The 17,124-nt window shown below is 31.6% G+C and overlaps 4 protein-coding genes across 4 annotated transcripts; all 4 read left to right on the forward strand.

The window, feature by feature from the left end:
• Positions 1 to 15: 15 nt before the first annotated feature.
• On the forward strand, positions 16 to 1,896 carry LOC145016351 (uncharacterized). The gene is made up of 6 exons (XM_078974696.1): positions 16 to 409; positions 526 to 1,101; positions 1,145 to 1,458; positions 1,510 to 1,606; positions 1,653 to 1,745; positions 1,874 to 1,896. The coding sequence occupies exons 1-6, from the start codon at positions 16 to 18 to the stop codon at positions 1,894 to 1,896; spliced, it is 1,497 nt and encodes a 498-aa protein (XP_078830822.1).
• A 75-nt stretch (positions 1,897 to 1,971) lies between these two features.
• Positions 1,972 to 2,577, forward strand: LOC145016352 (uncharacterized). Its single transcript, XM_078974697.1, has one exon. The coding sequence runs from the start codon at positions 1,972 to 1,974 to the stop codon at positions 2,575 to 2,577; it is 606 nt and encodes a 201-aa protein (XP_078830823.1).
• Positions 2,578 to 2,652: 75 nt separating this feature from the next.
• LOC145016353 (uncharacterized) lies at positions 2,653 to 3,333 on the forward strand. The gene has a single exon (XM_078974698.1). It carries the CDS (start codon positions 2,653 to 2,655, stop codon positions 3,331 to 3,333), a length of 681 nt encoding a protein of 226 aa, XP_078830824.1.
• A 3,660-nt stretch (positions 3,334 to 6,993) lies between these two features.
• On the forward strand, positions 6,994 to 11,047 carry LOC145014323 (Protein kinase superfamily protein). The gene is made up of 4 exons (XM_078972704.1): positions 6,994 to 8,387; positions 8,486 to 8,920; positions 9,005 to 9,046; positions 9,221 to 11,047. Exons 1-4 carry the CDS (start codon positions 7,307 to 7,309, stop codon positions 10,678 to 10,680), a joined length of 3,018 nt encoding a protein of 1,005 aa, XP_078828830.1. The 5' UTR covers positions 6,994 to 7,306; the 3' UTR covers positions 10,681 to 11,047.
• The last annotated feature ends 6,077 nt before the right edge of the window (positions 11,048 to 17,124 follow it).

Below are 17,124 nucleotides of genomic sequence, written 5' to 3' on the forward strand. Positions count from 1 at the left end.
GTAAATGCGTATACGATGATTGAAAGTGAAAGATTGTATTACATATGTAGCCAACAACATGTTCTTAGATGCGAGTCTTATGAGAATTTACGTAACCAAAAAGCTCAAGGAACTACAAATATCTCCAACATCGGCCAACGTGTGATATTACCTTCATCTACTGGTGGTGCGCGCTATATGCTGCAAAACTATTTGGATGACATGTCCCTATGTAAATGGTTTGGATATCTTGATTTCTTCATAACCTTTACGTATAATCCCAAATGGCCTGAGGTTAGAAGGTTTCTTAAGGATACTTCACTTCAACCAGAAGAAATACCTGATATACTATCTAGGTTGTTCAAGATCAAACTTGATGCATTTATTAAAGACCTAAGGGAGAATCACATTTTCGGCATAGTTCAAGCAGGTATTTCAAATTATGTTTCTTCATAATTGGTAAAGTTTTATGCTTTTTATTATATATTTATTATATTTTTTCTTACGGTATAATCATATTTTATTATTTTGCAAAATATTATGAAGTTGTTTATACAATTGAATTTCAAAAAAGATGTTTGCTGCATAGTCATATATGTTTATTTATGCATTCTGACTACAAGCTACCCACTGTTGAACTTATCGATCCGATAATTTCCGCTGAGATACCAAACATAGACGAAGATCCAGAATTGTTTTCACTTGTGAATGAGTTCATGTTTCATGGTCCATGTGGAGCTGAAAATATCAATTATCCATGCATGATCGACAAAAAGTGCTCAAAAAACTTTCCAAAGAAATTCTGTAATCATACGTCTGTTGATCAGAATGGTTTTCCATTATATAGGAGAAGAAACGATGGTCATTTTGTTGAAAAATCAGGTGTCAAGTTGGATAATAGAAATGTTGTTCCCTACAACAAATATCTATTGAAAAGATATCAGGCACATATTAATGTTGAATGGTGCAATCAGGGTTCATCTATAAAGTATTTATTCAAATACATAAACAAAGGACCTGATAGAGCTACAGTTGTCGTTGTACGAAGCAATAATGACTCTGATACTAATGATGCAGTCGATGAAATAAATGAGTATTACGACTGTAGATATTTATCTGCAAGTGAAGCATCATGGAGAATTTTTAAATATGATGTTCATTACAGATATCCTTCTGTGGTTAGACTTCCTTTTCATCTTCCTGGTCAACAACAAATTGTATATGGGGAAGATGAAGAAAATTGACGATGTTCTCGACAAACCTTCTGTTGCTTTTTCAATGTTCACAGCTTGGATGGAGTGTAATGTAGTTAATCGTGATGCACGGAAACTCAAGTATGTTAAATTTCCTACAAAGTTTGTTTGGAAACGTGGTGATAGGATTTGGAAGCCACGGGAAGTAGGAAAGTGCATTGGTAGAATTCATTCGGTTTCACCTAATTTAGGGGAAGCTTATTTCTTAAGGATTTTGTTAAGCAAGGTTAAAGGTCCGAAATCATTTGAAAAAATTCGCACAGTAAATGGTGAATAGCATTCTTCTTTTAGAGATGCTTGTTATGCACTTGGTCTATTGGATGATGACAAAGAATACATCGATGCAATCAAAGAAGCAAGTCATTCTGGATCAGGTTTTTACCTACGATTCTTATTTGCTACATTGTTGATGTGTAACAGTATGTCTAAACCGGAGGTTGTTTGGTAAAACACATGGGAATATTTGGCAGACGGAAATTCTTTATAACCAACGACAGAGATTCAAGTCTCCAGGTATTAATTTTTTTTATGATTATTTATTTAAAAAGTCATTTATTTTTTAAACATACATTAAATAATATTTTAATTATAAATAATTTTTTTTAATTATATTTCTAATTAACTTGATTTTTGTCGTGCAGACTTATTACTCAATGAAGATTAGCTTAAAAACTTAACTGTGTTCGAGATAGAACAAGTTTTACTTCAAAACAACTCCAGTCTCAAAAATTATAAAAACATGCCTATCCCGGATGTTGATTCTGTTTCTTCTTCAAACAATCGACTTATCACCGAGGAGCTAGATTATGACATTCACGTTATGAAGACTGAGTTTGATAGTATGTTTCTTGCATTGACAGATGAGCAATGTCAAATTTTCCTTGATATCATGAGTGCCGTTAAAGAAAATAAAGGAGGTGTCTTCTTTCTTTATGGTTATGGTGGAACTGGTAAGACTTTTTTATGGAAAACAATATTTGCAGCTATTAGATGCGCTGGTAATATTGTTTTGAATGTTACTTCAATTGGGATTGCTTCATTATTATTACCCGGAGGTAGAACAGCACACTCTCGATTTATAATTCCTTTTGAACTAACAGAAGATTCTTTTTGTAAAATAAATCGTGATAGTGACCTCGCTGGCTTATTGAGGAAAACCTCATTGATAATTTGGGATGAAGCTCCTATGGTCCATAAACATGCATTTGAAGCTTTACATCGAAGTTTGAAAGATGTATTTAGGTCTGAAAATTCTATCAACTCAGATATTCCGTTTAGAGGTAAAGTTATTGTTTTTGGAGGACATTTCAGACAGATTCTACTTGTTATACCGGGTGGAAGTTGACAAAACATTGTTAATGCTTCTTTAAGTTCTTCATATTTATGGCCACAATGCAAGATACATAAATTAACAAAAAACATGAGGCTAACTATTGGAAGAGATCAATATGATATAGAAAAAATTAGAGATTTTTCACAATGGTTGTTGGATATAGGAGAAGGAAAACTTGATGGTATCAACGATGGAGAGACGGTTATTGACATTCCATATGATATTCTCATTAATGATCCACATGATCCTATAGGTTCATTAATCGAGTTCGTATATCCTTCAATTTTGGAAAATTACAAAAATACAAGTTATTTTCAAGAAAGAGCAATACTTGCTCCAAAGAATGAAGTGGTTCAGGAAATAAATGACCATTTGCTATCAAAGTTTCCAGGATATGAGGTTGAATATTTAAGTTCAGATAGTATATGCCAATCTGAATTTGTCCATGATCAGTTTGATGCAAATTTATATTCACATGATTTTTTAAATGGTCTGAAAGTATCCAGTTTACCAAACCATAAGTTAGTTTTAAAAATCGGTGTTCCGGTTATGTTGCTGAGAAATATTGATCAGAAAAATGGCTTGTGTAATGGGACAAGACCCCAGGTGATATCATTGGGCAAACGTGTTATTGAGGCACGTATCATATCTGGGACTAATATTGGCAACCGCACTTTTATTTCAAGAATGTCTTTAACTCCATCAGAAAAGAAAATTCCTTCAAATTTCGAAGAAGATAATTTCCATTGGCTGTATGTTTTGCAATGACCATTAATAAGAGCCACGGATAATCATTATCCAAGGTTGGTTTGTTTCTCAAAATTCCCGTGTTTTCACATGGCCAATTGTATGTTGCCTTATTTAGAGTTCAAAGCAGAGACGGATTAAAATTATTAATTTTAGATAAGGATGGTACTCTCACAAATAAAACTTCCAATGTTGTTTATAAGGAAGCTTTTGGGAATTTATAAACATTATGTTTCTACCATCATTTATTTTGTTTTTGTGTATCACACTTCATTTCTACTAAACATTGTATTTGATTTATTCATGTTAATTACAATATCAGTATTCTTAATTTCTACTAAACTTTGAAATCTTTTTTTTATTACACAATCAAAAGTATAATTCTATTTCAATTTCAATTTATCACCCGTGGATTTCTACGGGTTTAAACCTAGTATTATAATAGAATAATGGTGTATTTTAAACTTTTAAAATACTAAGTGGTTTAATCTATTAATTAAACTATACTCTTAATTTAATTAAACTTAAACAATGTCATCATGGAATTATTAATTCTCTTTTAATTAAACACTTTAATTAACTATTAATAAAGTCCATAAAAATGTAATATGAATTATTCAAAACATCAAAATGCTAAAACAAAATTAAAACTATTTAATTTATTATTAAGTTATGAACCCATGAGTTATACTTTTGAAAACTTTTCAAATAACTTTAGTTTTAGAATTCAATGTCTCATAAAAAATCTTTTCAAATTCCAAAATTTGAAGACAAGTTTTTGTAACTCTTGAACACTTTTAGAATTCCATAAAAGATACTTTTCGAGTTCCATAACACAAGTGTAAGTTATGAAACTCTTCAAAGCCATTTATAACAAATTTTGTAACCTTTGAAGATTCTTGGAATTCATAACCTAAAGAGTTAATAAATGAGACTTTTCACATCCATAACTTATGGAAGTTTCAAAACTCTTAAGATCATAACTTTTAAAAAAGACTTTGAGTTCCAAAATTTTATGACAAAATTTGTAACTCCTTAAAAACATTTAGATCAAACTTCTAAAACAAATAAATAAGTATATCATTCTATCGTTTAATAAATTGATCTAATTCAACTCTTGTAGTAAAATGACTCAAATTATACAAATAAATAGTTTTTCATAAATAGAGTAATTATCTTAAAATTTCACAAACTTCATGTTTTTTTTCAACTTTGAAAATCAAACATTTGCATCAATATAACATAAAGCAACCCATGGCTCTACTACCACTGTTGGGTTTTACTATACTACAACATCCTATAATGCACATACAACTCAAAATGTTTTGGATCTATGTTTTCTCTAACTATACATGCAATATTGTTTCCAAAGCATTAAGCCTACAACTATCATACAATTGACATAAACAACATAAAATACTAGTTAGGAGTTTACCTATTTATGTAGCTTGTAGAACTTACTGTATTTGGCCTTTAAGAACTTAGCACGCCAAGTGTGATGCCTCAAATAGTTCAAAAAACACCCCTAAACAATTGGATGAATTGAGAGAGGTTTCTAGGCACACAAATCGGCTATGCTTCTCCAAGAACACATCATCTCACAGATTTTAGCCATGGGGTCTAGTATATATATGTAGGAATCTAAGAGTCATGATTTTCATTTCCTTTTATGCAACGAAGAGGCTTCCAGAAACCTTCCAAAACCATCCATACCATGGAGGGTTCTAGAATTGCTTCTTTTGTTCAACTATTGAACAATTACAATTCATCATTTACATCTTTAATTAATTCCAATTAATTCCAGATTAATTCTGATTAATAATTAATCAATTCTAATTGATTTCACATTAATTTATTATTCATATAAACAAATCAATTATTTAATAATTGATCTCATATTAATTTATTAATCATATAATAAATTAACGAAGAAATTGTCTGCTTCCATTTAATATATTAATCATATAATATATTAACAAATCGTTTTTTCACAATTTCCGATTACTTTATTATCATATAATAATGTAATAAATTATAATTCTTTCTCTTAATATCATTTCAAGCTATTTATGATTATGTCGACAACCTAAAAAGAAGTTTGATTCTAATTACAAAAATATATCAATTTAGTTACTGACTTAGACACATTAATCTAACAGTAATCATGGGCTAGGCTGTGCTGTTTGGCATCTAAAGTGCACCCAACCTAGCCGCTTAAGCTTATACATCCTAGCCCTTCACGAGTTGGGTCTAAACTTGGTTGGCCCAAGACATGACCATCTCCTCATACACATCGATCTAACTTGATCGTCAGAGTCTTCTCCTTAGTTACATAATCTCTGAAACGGTGTAATGGTTGTGCTCTCACTATTACCAAAATTGGTAAGAAACTTTGGATTTTATCCACATTTAGACAATCATTTTTTTTTTCCGTACATATTTAACAAGTAAATTTGTTTGACATGTTCATAATAAGATAATATCAACGGTAATTATAATTATATTATCTTATTTTTAATAGGTAAAACAAGTAGAATTATCAAACCTATACCGAAAAATAAGATTATCTAAATATAAACAAAGATCAAAGCTCATTATCTTCCTAGTTCATTACCCTCCTTTTAAACATACAATAATGTCTTTTTATGTTTGGTTGCTTGTCCTTCCTATGACCACTACATCAAAACTCAAATCAACACATCAACGACCTACACCAATGACCCACAGCCATTATTTGCATAAAACATAAGTCGAGTGGCTTATGTCTTATGACACATTAATTAGCCATAGAAAACATTACAATCATATAAATCAACAAGAAAGAACAAAAAAAAAAGGGGAATGGAAATGCTTGAAAGTCGAAAGTCAAGCACGCATGGAAAAAATGAAGAAGTTGACACCATGAAAAGTTCGTATGCAACTTCAAAAAAAAAGCCAGACTTAAATCGAATTAACCCTTTGTGCATGCCTTAAGATAGAAGTGAATGTTTATACATAAAAAAAATTACTAAAAAAATAGGAAAAGGAAAAAAGAGAGAACCGCGAGAGAGTTATGAGTCACAATGCAGAACCCATTGATTCGACCAGTCCCCATCATCCCCACTCTGCTCTCCAAACACACACATACACACACCAGTTGCCACTCACTAATCACAATTTGTATTTATTCACCTGTATTTTAACATAAAAACACAATTCCACTAGCATACTTCCTATACCCTATATCAACTTTCTTCAGAAACCTAGCTCAACTAACATGTCTTCCATCCAAAAAGCTTAAGTGAATCACATGAGATATATCATAAAAAACTTATTTACTATTCTTATTTATTATCACATTTAATCATTACTTACAACACGTTTTTGACACAAAGAAACTATATATCATTAGTCAAAATCCATAGAAATCAAAGAAACTATATAGCCTCATGAAGTCTCTTGAAGAGTTGAAGTTGAGTAAATATTAAGTTTTGATTCGAATAAATCTATAAGATTGTTGGAGCCAATGCAACAATCATTACCTTCGCCTCTTTTCCCTTTCTCTTTTCTGCTAATAAAGTTGTTAATATCGTGTGAAGTGTTAAATTGAGATGTCTTAATCACAGCAGGTTCCACAATCTCTCTCTCTCTCTCTCTCTCTAGAGGGCTGGCTGGCTTTTGCTTTCAATGTTAAAACACACACTCACACACTCTCACACCCACACAGAGACCAACATCCTACTTTTCTTCTTTATTTTTCCTCTCTTTCTTAAAACTTCACCTTTTCAAGATACCCTAAACATAAAAACCATATCACGTTCCCAGAAGCTCTTATTATTAGGTTTAAAACATAAAGAAACTCACACCCGTTTGAAAGAATTACAGATTCGAACTAATTTGGCTCAACAGTAATGTTGAGATTGATGAGTTAGTTGTTCTTGTTGGTTTTCTTTTTAAACGATTATCTTTTTGTATCCTACGATGCGTCTTTGGTGGGTTTTATCCATTTAATAAGATGAGTGACAACAAAGGAGGAGACAAGTCCAAGAAACAGAAACATTCTACGCCTTCTCCTAAAGAGAATCCAGTTCAAGAATCCCTAGAAGATCCGTCGGTCGCCGTCGTTGGCCCTACGTTTCTCTCTCCACCACTACCCCAGCCACCACCGCCGCCACCGCCTTCTTCACAGCTTTACATCACGACAGAATCAGTCGTCAATCCCAAAAGACCTAGATACACTAGCGCCACCGGCCAATGGAAGCTCTTACCTTCACCATCGCAAAAACCGATCCCGATCAATGTTGTTGTCGCCACCGAGAAAACACCGTCTCCGTCTCCGTCAACCAACCAACCACCGCCGGCTCATCCTGTTGTAGCGGCAGCTTCGTCGTCGGACACTACCTCATCCCCTTCACACTCCCCCCGCCCTTCCGTCTCCGGCCAAGAGACGAGCAAATCGGAGAACGAACAGCAATACACGCAACACCAGTTACGAAAAGGCAAATACGTGAGTCCAGTTTGGAAGCCGAATGAAATGCTGTGGTTAGCGAGAGCTTGGAGGGTTCAATACCAAGGTGGCGGAGGAACTCCCGGGTCGGATCATGCATCGGAGAATTTAAACCCGATTACGATCGAAGGTAACGTGATAACGCCAACTCCACCTTCTCAGCTTCAAGGAAGAGGGAAAACTCGAGCTGAAAAAGATCGAGAAGTTGCAGAGTTTTTGCAAAGAAATGGCGTAAATAGAGATGCGAAAACTGCTGGGACGAAATGGGATAACATGTTGGGAGAATTTAGAAAGGTTTACGAATGGGAAAGAGGTGGAGAGAGAGAACAAATCGGGAAGAGTTATTTTCGACTCTCACCTTACGAAAGAAAATTACATCGTCTTCCTGCTTCTTTTGATGAAGAAGTATTCGAAGAGTTGGCTCAGTTCATGGGGTCTCGAATGAGAACTCCATCGAATAGCATTTGTCGAGGTAACTCCCCGTTTCTTTTAACCTCCGGCGATCAAGAAACCCGGTTAGCCGTCGTCGACACCAAATCTTCACCTTTCCCTCCGCCTTTCCGCGACGACGATCTCCACTTCTCCTCCGGTATGCTCGTTATTATTTTATGTGTCTCGATCAAAACTTATAAGTGGTAATTAATCAATCAACAAAAATTCTTACGAAATTGTACGTTTGTGTTTTAGGGAGAGGTGTAAGTCGACATTTGATAAGTGATCAAGGATATATCCATGGCGTTCGAGGGAGTTTATTAGGGTTAGAAACTTCTCCGGTCGACGTAGTCGGCGGAGGACAATACGAAACTTCATCGACATCAACATCAAAGGAGCTCCGAAGAATTGGTAAAGTACGAATGGTGTGGGAAGAACTTGTGAGCTTATGGGCTGAAGATGGCGAACATCATAGAGGTAGAGTGAAGGTTCAAGGTACAAGCTTTTTAAACGCAGATGAACTCACATTCTTAGATGATGCAATGGTTGCTTGTACCTTAGAAGCTTTTGAAGACGCCAATTCCCCTCTCAAAGGATTTTCTGTTGATCGTTTTCTTCCTGGGCAACAAGTCAAAGTGTTCGGCAGACGAAAGTCAACTTATTCAGCTCCTTCACATCATAATAATTCTGGTAATAAAAACTTTAAATTATCGTTCACATTGTTACAAGAATTTATAATTTTAGTCAATTTTTTTTTTTTGTTTTCATGTTTAGGTATTGAAAGAACTCAACCTCCTTCAGAGCCCTCAATTAGATGTAAGATAATAATTTTTTCACAATACCTCTTTTAATAAGTCTTCAGTTAATGTTCTTTAAAACCTAGACATAATAAAGGCAATAATGGTAGATGGAAGAACAACAATGTTTGGAATGTTTAAACATTGTAACATGCAGTTATAAATGTCAACTAATACATTGTTATTCGTGCAGCTTTAACATCATGGGAGTTTCAAGATCCGACGGAGTATTATTTGGGTTGTCTTCGTGTTCCTCCGCCATCGTTACCAGGTTTGATCGATCTTCCATGGTATTTACAAGAACCACCGCCGGAGGAGCTCCGATTCCCGATAAGAAAGGATTTGTATCGAGATCTTCCACAAGGAAAAGAAGTTTTCTTTACGACATCTTCAGAACCCTTGGATTGTCGATCGATTACGTTGGAGATTTTAAGCCCAATTGTTCGATCGAACCCTAGTCTCACAATATCAACAAGAGAATCTTTCATTGGGGTTTGGGACGATTGCATTAATAGGGTTATATTAAAATTCATTAATCTTGAAATGGGTTTCATTCGAAAACCTACTCAATTGATGTCGTCTAATGATGTCTCACAAGATCAATGGCCTAATGTAACTGGATTCGTGAGGAATTTTTGTTTATGGAGAGGAGAAGAAACTGATAGATTGAGAGAAGATAATAATCTTGATCCTTCTTCGTTAATGGTGCAGAAACTGTTATGGAGTTACTCGGATCTTCCTTATATTTTAGGTTATTACGCTGTTGGGTATATCGTCACCTTTTGCGCATTAAGTCGAACACATGATAGGCTTATCAGAACTGATCTTCACACCATTGACTTATCAACACCTGGAGATCGAATCAAAGCTTTAGTCCCTTGTTGGAGGATCGCTGGGTTACTATCGTTATTGGCTGATCGTTGTGCTAACGTTCAACAGATCAACAAAGCTTTTCCATACAGCGACTTTGAAAGAATCGATCTGGGTAATGGCAACGTAATCGAATTAACACCGAATTACATGACGCGAGTTTTCTCCAGCAAGAGAAAGTGGGTTACAGTGAAAGAGATCTACGATTTTCTCGATCATCGGATTCCACATTCGGAATACATCTGTCAATCATCGGAGAGAGATTTGAGTTTAAGTTTTAAACCAAGAGGATGCAAGTTAAAGCTTGCAAACATGGAGCAATTAGTAGAAGCTCTGAAACACGTAACAAAAGCGTTGGTGGCGTTACATGATCTATCCTTCATGCACAGGGACTTAGGTTGGGACAAAGTGATGCGGCGAAGCGACAGAGAAAACGAGTGGTTCGTGATCGGTTTCGACGAAGCGGCAAGTGCGCCACAAATATACCCACCGCAGCAGGAAGGTGTGGCGGCGCCGTCGAAGACAACGACGGTGGTAGGAGGAGGAGGGGGGAGACACGCGCCGGAGATGAAAGGTAGAGGAATGCATGGAGTGAAGGTGGACGTGTGGGGTGTAGGTCAGATGCTGAAGACATGCGGGTTGGTGGGGTTACCAAAGGCGCTGAGGGAGTTGCAGAACAGGTGTTTGGATCAGAACCCAGAGCAGCGGCCCACGGCGGCGGACTGCTATCACCACCTGCTTCAGTTGCAGTCATCAATGTCAGCCGCCGCCGGTGATTACTGAAAATAAAAAAGAAAAATGGAAATGGTAGGTATTTTAATTATTATATACCCTTTTGACAGAATACATACACAGCAACATATTCAGTTATGAAATTGGAATTGAATTAATCGGGGTGATGGACACAGATCGTAGTCGTAGTAGTAGTAGCACCAGCTCCCCTCATTATGGGGGCCAAAAACAAGACAACAAAATGGCCTGCATGGGTTTCGTAGGAGTGCAGTAAATAGGCCACAGGGTATCTCTTTTAGGTTTTTGTTGGGGTAATTTGGGTATTTCACTTGTTTGTATCGACTTTATTCAACCTCATTTCAACTTGTACTAGCGATTGCTTTGGATTTGTATAATTTAATTTTTTTTAAATAGAAAGATTGTGGGTTTTGGTTCAATGATAAATATATTTTTTTGTCGAAATTACTCTTAAAATAGGTTTTCAATTTATGCAGTTGATAAAATAAGATGTTTTTTTAATCAACATTATTTTATATTATACAAAACTTGTGAAAAAAATAAAATAAAATAAATACAATATATGAATAAAATGAAAACCTATTTTATATTATACAATATATGAATAAAATGAAATAAATACAATATATGAATAAATGAAATAGTACACAAACTTTGATAAATATGTTTTTCTAAACAATTGTTTTATAATATACAAACTTAAAACGTTTGATGTTTGCTAGTTGATGGTCCAAAGTTATTGAATAATCGGTGGAGATTAATTTAGATGAATTAAGCGTGAACAATAAATTTTTAATTCATTGAATTTTAGCAAAGTTACATATAACTAATATCATAACAAAGATTATCAATATTATTATTAATATTATAACAAAGATTGTAAATATTACTAATATCATAATAAAATATGTTAGAATGATTAATATAACGTTCATAACTTATTAGATAGTTTTTATTGAGACAAAGCTTATATATAACATTTCATCGTTATTTGCTTTATTTATTTTGTATGTAGAGATTAATCATTACACATTTGAGTCAATCAGGTAGTGCCTACAGATTAATCGGAGATCTAATCGAGATTTTTACAACACCGATATCAAGTAGTTTTGGTATGTAGTAATTGACTTAAAAATGAAATTTAGAGAATGTTCAATGGAAATTATTTTATATTTATTATTATTTGTTTTAGTTTATTTATAATTTATTATTATATGAGTTAATAACTTATTTGTTTTTCTATATTAATTAAACAATATGTATTGAATAGTAATTTGTTGAATGTTCAAAATTTAAATATGACAAATCATAACGAAGTTCGTAAATATCATTAATATAATAACAAAATTGGTTAGTATGATTAATAAAACATTAATCACTCCTCAAATAAATTTTATTGAGATAAGAATTATTTAAAGTGTTAAAATTTCATCGTTTGCTACTACTTTGTTTATTTTGTAGGCAGAGAATAATAATTACGCCTTCTAGTTGGTCGAGTAGCATATAGAGATTAATCGAGACCTAGTAGTTTTGGTATGTAGTAATCGACCTAGAAAGGAAAATTAGAGAATCTTCGATGCAAATTCAGATAATCTTCCATGGAAGTTTATTTTATACTTTAATGTTTAATATATTTAATCCCTAACTAGATGGGGAACCCCCACATTGCGGGGGTCGGATGCGATAATTTTTTTCGTTGTTTGTTAAAAAAAATGTTTATAGTTTGAGTTGTTCATTCGTTCCATCTTTAACTGATATATAAACAAATAAATAAATAAGAAATAAAAAAATCATCAATGAATGTGTAAGCAAAACTAATAAAGTGACAATTAAACGAAAACATAGGAACCTATAATGCAACAAATAACCAAAGGAAGTAGAGGGATCAAAAATGACAAAAATGAAGCAACTTTAAAATGACCAAAATATAGTTGAGGGACCATTCCTGCCAAAAAAAATATTAATATGACTAAATACTAATAATATGTAATAAAAAGCGAGGGTTATGAAAAATTCAAACGAAAGTTAAAGAGTTGTTTATGAACAAAAGAATAAAATTGAAGGGTAAATATTCTAACATTAATTGAAAAAAGAAATTCCAACCAATCACAACAAAATACTATACCTGCTAAAAATTTTCATACCTTTAATATATATATATATATATAGATATATATGTAAGGTCCAATATGCTCCGCAATCAAGAATATATATATATATATATATATATATATATATATATATATATATATATATATATATATATATATATATATATATATATATTTTGTTCAATTGTATTCTTTGTATGAATCATTTTATGTCAATTCATATCATATTCATATTAGAAACAAATTGTTTATGCAATGTCAGATTTTTAGCAAATAATCTCTTCAAAACTAGAATGTGTTTGGTACGGAGCTTTTGGAAGTGTTTAGGTACTTCTAACTTTTGACTTTTGATAAAACACTTTAGTTTAAATAAAAAGTTTTGTTTGGCAGTATAAGCGTTTAACTTTTAGTTTTAACAAAATGCTCTGATTCTAAAAACTAATTCATGTAGTGTTTAACAAAACGCTTCTGAGCTTTTGAAATCAATTTCCATAATTACTCTTCAAAATATATTTATATATTTATTTATTTTTAATCGATTGTCCTTTTATTTAATTTTATATATTTCAAAAGCTTCCAGCTACTTTTGTCAAACATTCATATAACAAATAAAAGCTACAGTTTCCCGCTACTAGCTACCAGTTATACGCTACTAGTTAGCTGCTACGAGTTAACCGCTACTCGCTTCCAGCTAACAGCTACTTTTGCTAAACACGTCCTAAATAGTTTAGTTATATTTGAGTAGTAAATATTAATATAAGGATTTTATTAAATATAAAGATAATATATAAGATTTCTCTCTGTCTGTCTGTCTGTCTGTCTCTCTCTCTCTCTATATATATATATATATATATATATATATATATATATATATATATATATATATAAAGATAATATATAAGATTTCTCTCTGTCTCTGTCTGTCTGTCTGTCTGTTTGTCTCTCTCTCTCTCTCTCTCTCTCTATATATATATATATATATATATATATATATATATATATATATATATATATATATATATATATATATATATAGAAAGAGAGAGAGAGAGAGAGAGAGAGAGAGAGAGAGGTGAGTTCAATTGAGAAAATAAAAAAGGTTGAGAATGGGGGAATCATTCTCAGCCACTCATTTTATTCAAGCATAAAAAGACATGGTGGCAAACTTGTAAATATGAGAACAACCTTCAATCTCAAATACGTATCTGTAGTTCAAACCCATTCATCGTTCATCTTCCAAATTTCTTCTCCAACTTTCAACAATCATCCAGATTTCTTCAATTAAACCATAATCAACATCATCGAGTGCTAATCAATCATCGATCTTCGTCAATAATCAACACGATTCAACAGTTAACAACAAAAATTCGTTTTTGGTTCTTTTAATTCAACCTTCAATTGTGCTTGAATACGATCAGATCTTCAACATCTATGATTAATTATACTCCCAGCGTTATTAGATCAACATCATCGATAATCAACAAAAATCCACTTCATATCAATCATTCAACATCGATTATCAAATAAAACTTGAAAAGTGAGGTTAGAAAAATATCAAATCGTTTTTTTTTTTTTTTTTTTTTTAATTTCATATAATTCTCTATCAATCTACTCTTTTGTAGATTTAAATAGTCAAAATATCATGTTTCTAACATTTTTAAAAAAAAGTTAAATTGTATTCACTCCAACTGTTTGATAAAACAGTATATTCACATATGAATATTACAAGGTATTTTCACAAATATATATAATTTTTATATGTTATTCACATATGAATAACATACAGACTTGCATATTTGGTTTTTTGTTTTAATAATCATATACTGAGAAAACATATTCATATGTGAATATACTGTGTAATATTCATAAGTGGATATATCATCTAATATTCACAAATGAATATACTATATAATATTCACATGTGATATACCGTGTAATAGTATGTAATATTCAGATATGAAAATATTATCTAATATTCATAAGTGAATATACTATGTAATATTCATAAGTGAATGCATCGTCTAATATTTAAATATGAATATACTATGTTTATTATATGTTATATTCATATATGAATAATACTTAAACTGTAAAAAAAAAATTAATCATAGTTTTTATTCATAACTGAATAACGAATGTACTGTAGTAAAAATCTAATTCATTTTTATTCACTTATGAATAACGATAACTGAAATATAAAAAAAATAAATTTTTTATTTTATCTTAAAACTATATCAATATGGATGTCTATTTATAGAGAATAAAAAATCATAAATTTTGTATATTTAAAATCATTTTTCGATAAAAATAGCTTCTTAAAAATAAAAAAAATCGAAAAAACTATGTTTTTGTAGAGATTAAGGTAATGATTAGCATAGTTTAAGGAAACATGTTTTGTTCGAAAACACATGTCTATTCCTTTCCCATTTCTGCTGGTACGACGAAGGCTTTTGCGGCAAAAATAAATGAGTGGCTGAGAATGATTCCCCCATTCTCAACCTTTTTTTTATCAATTGAACCCTCCTCTCTCTCTCTCTCTCTCTATATATATATATATATATATATATATATATATATATATATATATATATATATATATATACATATATATCTTAATTACTTTATAAAACATTTTTGGTCAAATGCTGAATTTTAAATCGTACAAACATACAATGCATTTGTACAATCAATTTATGCATTACAAAAAGAGTAGAGTACATATGGTCAACAGTTGAAAAAGTCAAATTTCTTATCCCCTATTCTTAGGTTATTTTGATCCGGTTCATTCCTTATCTCCGTATTTCCCCAAATCTCGCAATTTGTGTTCACAAATCTTTGATATATATCGCTGACATTTCTATTTCTAGGGTTTAATTAATCTTTCAGCATTCAATCACCATTGTCACACCGGTCGTTTTGCATGGATAAACGGTTAGTGTGTGTGTGTGTATATATATATATATATATATATATATATATATATATATATATATATATATATATCCTAATTAAAAACACATAATCACGAATTCAACAATCTTTTGGTCAAATATAGATATTCACTACACCTAAGAAAACAATCCAAAGGAAACTTTATATTATCTATCAATTATATATTAATATATTATAATTGTTGTAGTTTAGATTACTTTTGTCCTATCATTAATCAAATTATCTAACATAGATACATACTAGATACATAATAGTGATTAAAATATTAACATTCTTTTTATTAAATTTGTGTTTTCTTTGTTTTTTTTCCCATAAAATCGATAACGATGTTATTAATTACAAATAATGAATAATATAATTGATATTTTGAAATGATTGAAAATATTTACTCATACTTCATGATGGGTTTTATAAAGAGAACACTATGGACTATGATAGGTTGATGTGATATTATTTGATAATTTTGAGTATAAGGTAAAATATGATGTTTGGTATCTTTATAATGGGAATATGACTTATCAAGGTAATTAACTTTTCGGTATGTTCACATCTGGGTAACTATCTTTTTTTTGTACATATCTAGGTAACAAACTTTTTGGAAGTGTTCACATATGACTATTATGACCTGCTATAGCAGGTTAAATCCTAGATGTGAACGCTTTCAACAAGTTTGTTACCTAGATGTGTACAAAAAAAAATAGTTACCCAAATATGAACAAACGAAAAGTAAAAATTAAATTACATGAATGGTCCCTGTGGTTTGGGGGAATTTGTGGTTTTGGTCGCTAACTTATTTTTTTTAACTTAAATGGTCCCTACTGTTTATTTTTGTTGCGTGTTTGATCACCGTCTTACCTAAAAATACTTTTGTGCCCTTATTAATTTATTTTTTTAATTAATTTTCTTATCTATGTATTTATTTTTTACATATTTAAAAAAAAAATAAACCACACATATTTGTATCTCCTCGGATGATCCCTACTATTTATTTTTTAATTAATTTAATTTTTTAACTCGGATGGTCCCTACTATTTAATTTTGTTACGAACTTGGTCTCTGTCTTACCTAAAAAGACTATTGTTGCCTTGGTATTTTTTTAATTAATTTTCTTATTTATGTACTTATGCTTTATATGTTTAAGAAAAATTAGTAGACCTCACATATCTGTATCTCATCACCATCCCATCTTTCATCCTTCTCAACTTTTATTTATTTTTCATCTTTAGTGATATCGACGTCTTCATCATCACTTCTTTTTTCGGTCCTTCAACTCCGTCGAATCAGCACCACAACCCACTAAAGATGAAGAGACAGTAGGTTATGGTGTTGGTTCACTAGAGTTGAAGTACAAAAAAAAATGATGGTGAAGACATCGATGTTACTAAAGATGGAAAAGAAATAGAAGATGGGGAGG

This window comes from Lactuca saligna, chromosome 9, assembly GCF_052625555.1.
Source record: "Lactuca saligna cultivar CGN05327 chromosome 9, ASM5262555v1, whole genome shotgun sequence".
Taxonomy (NCBI): domain Eukaryota; kingdom Viridiplantae; phylum Streptophyta; class Magnoliopsida; order Asterales; family Asteraceae; genus Lactuca; species Lactuca saligna.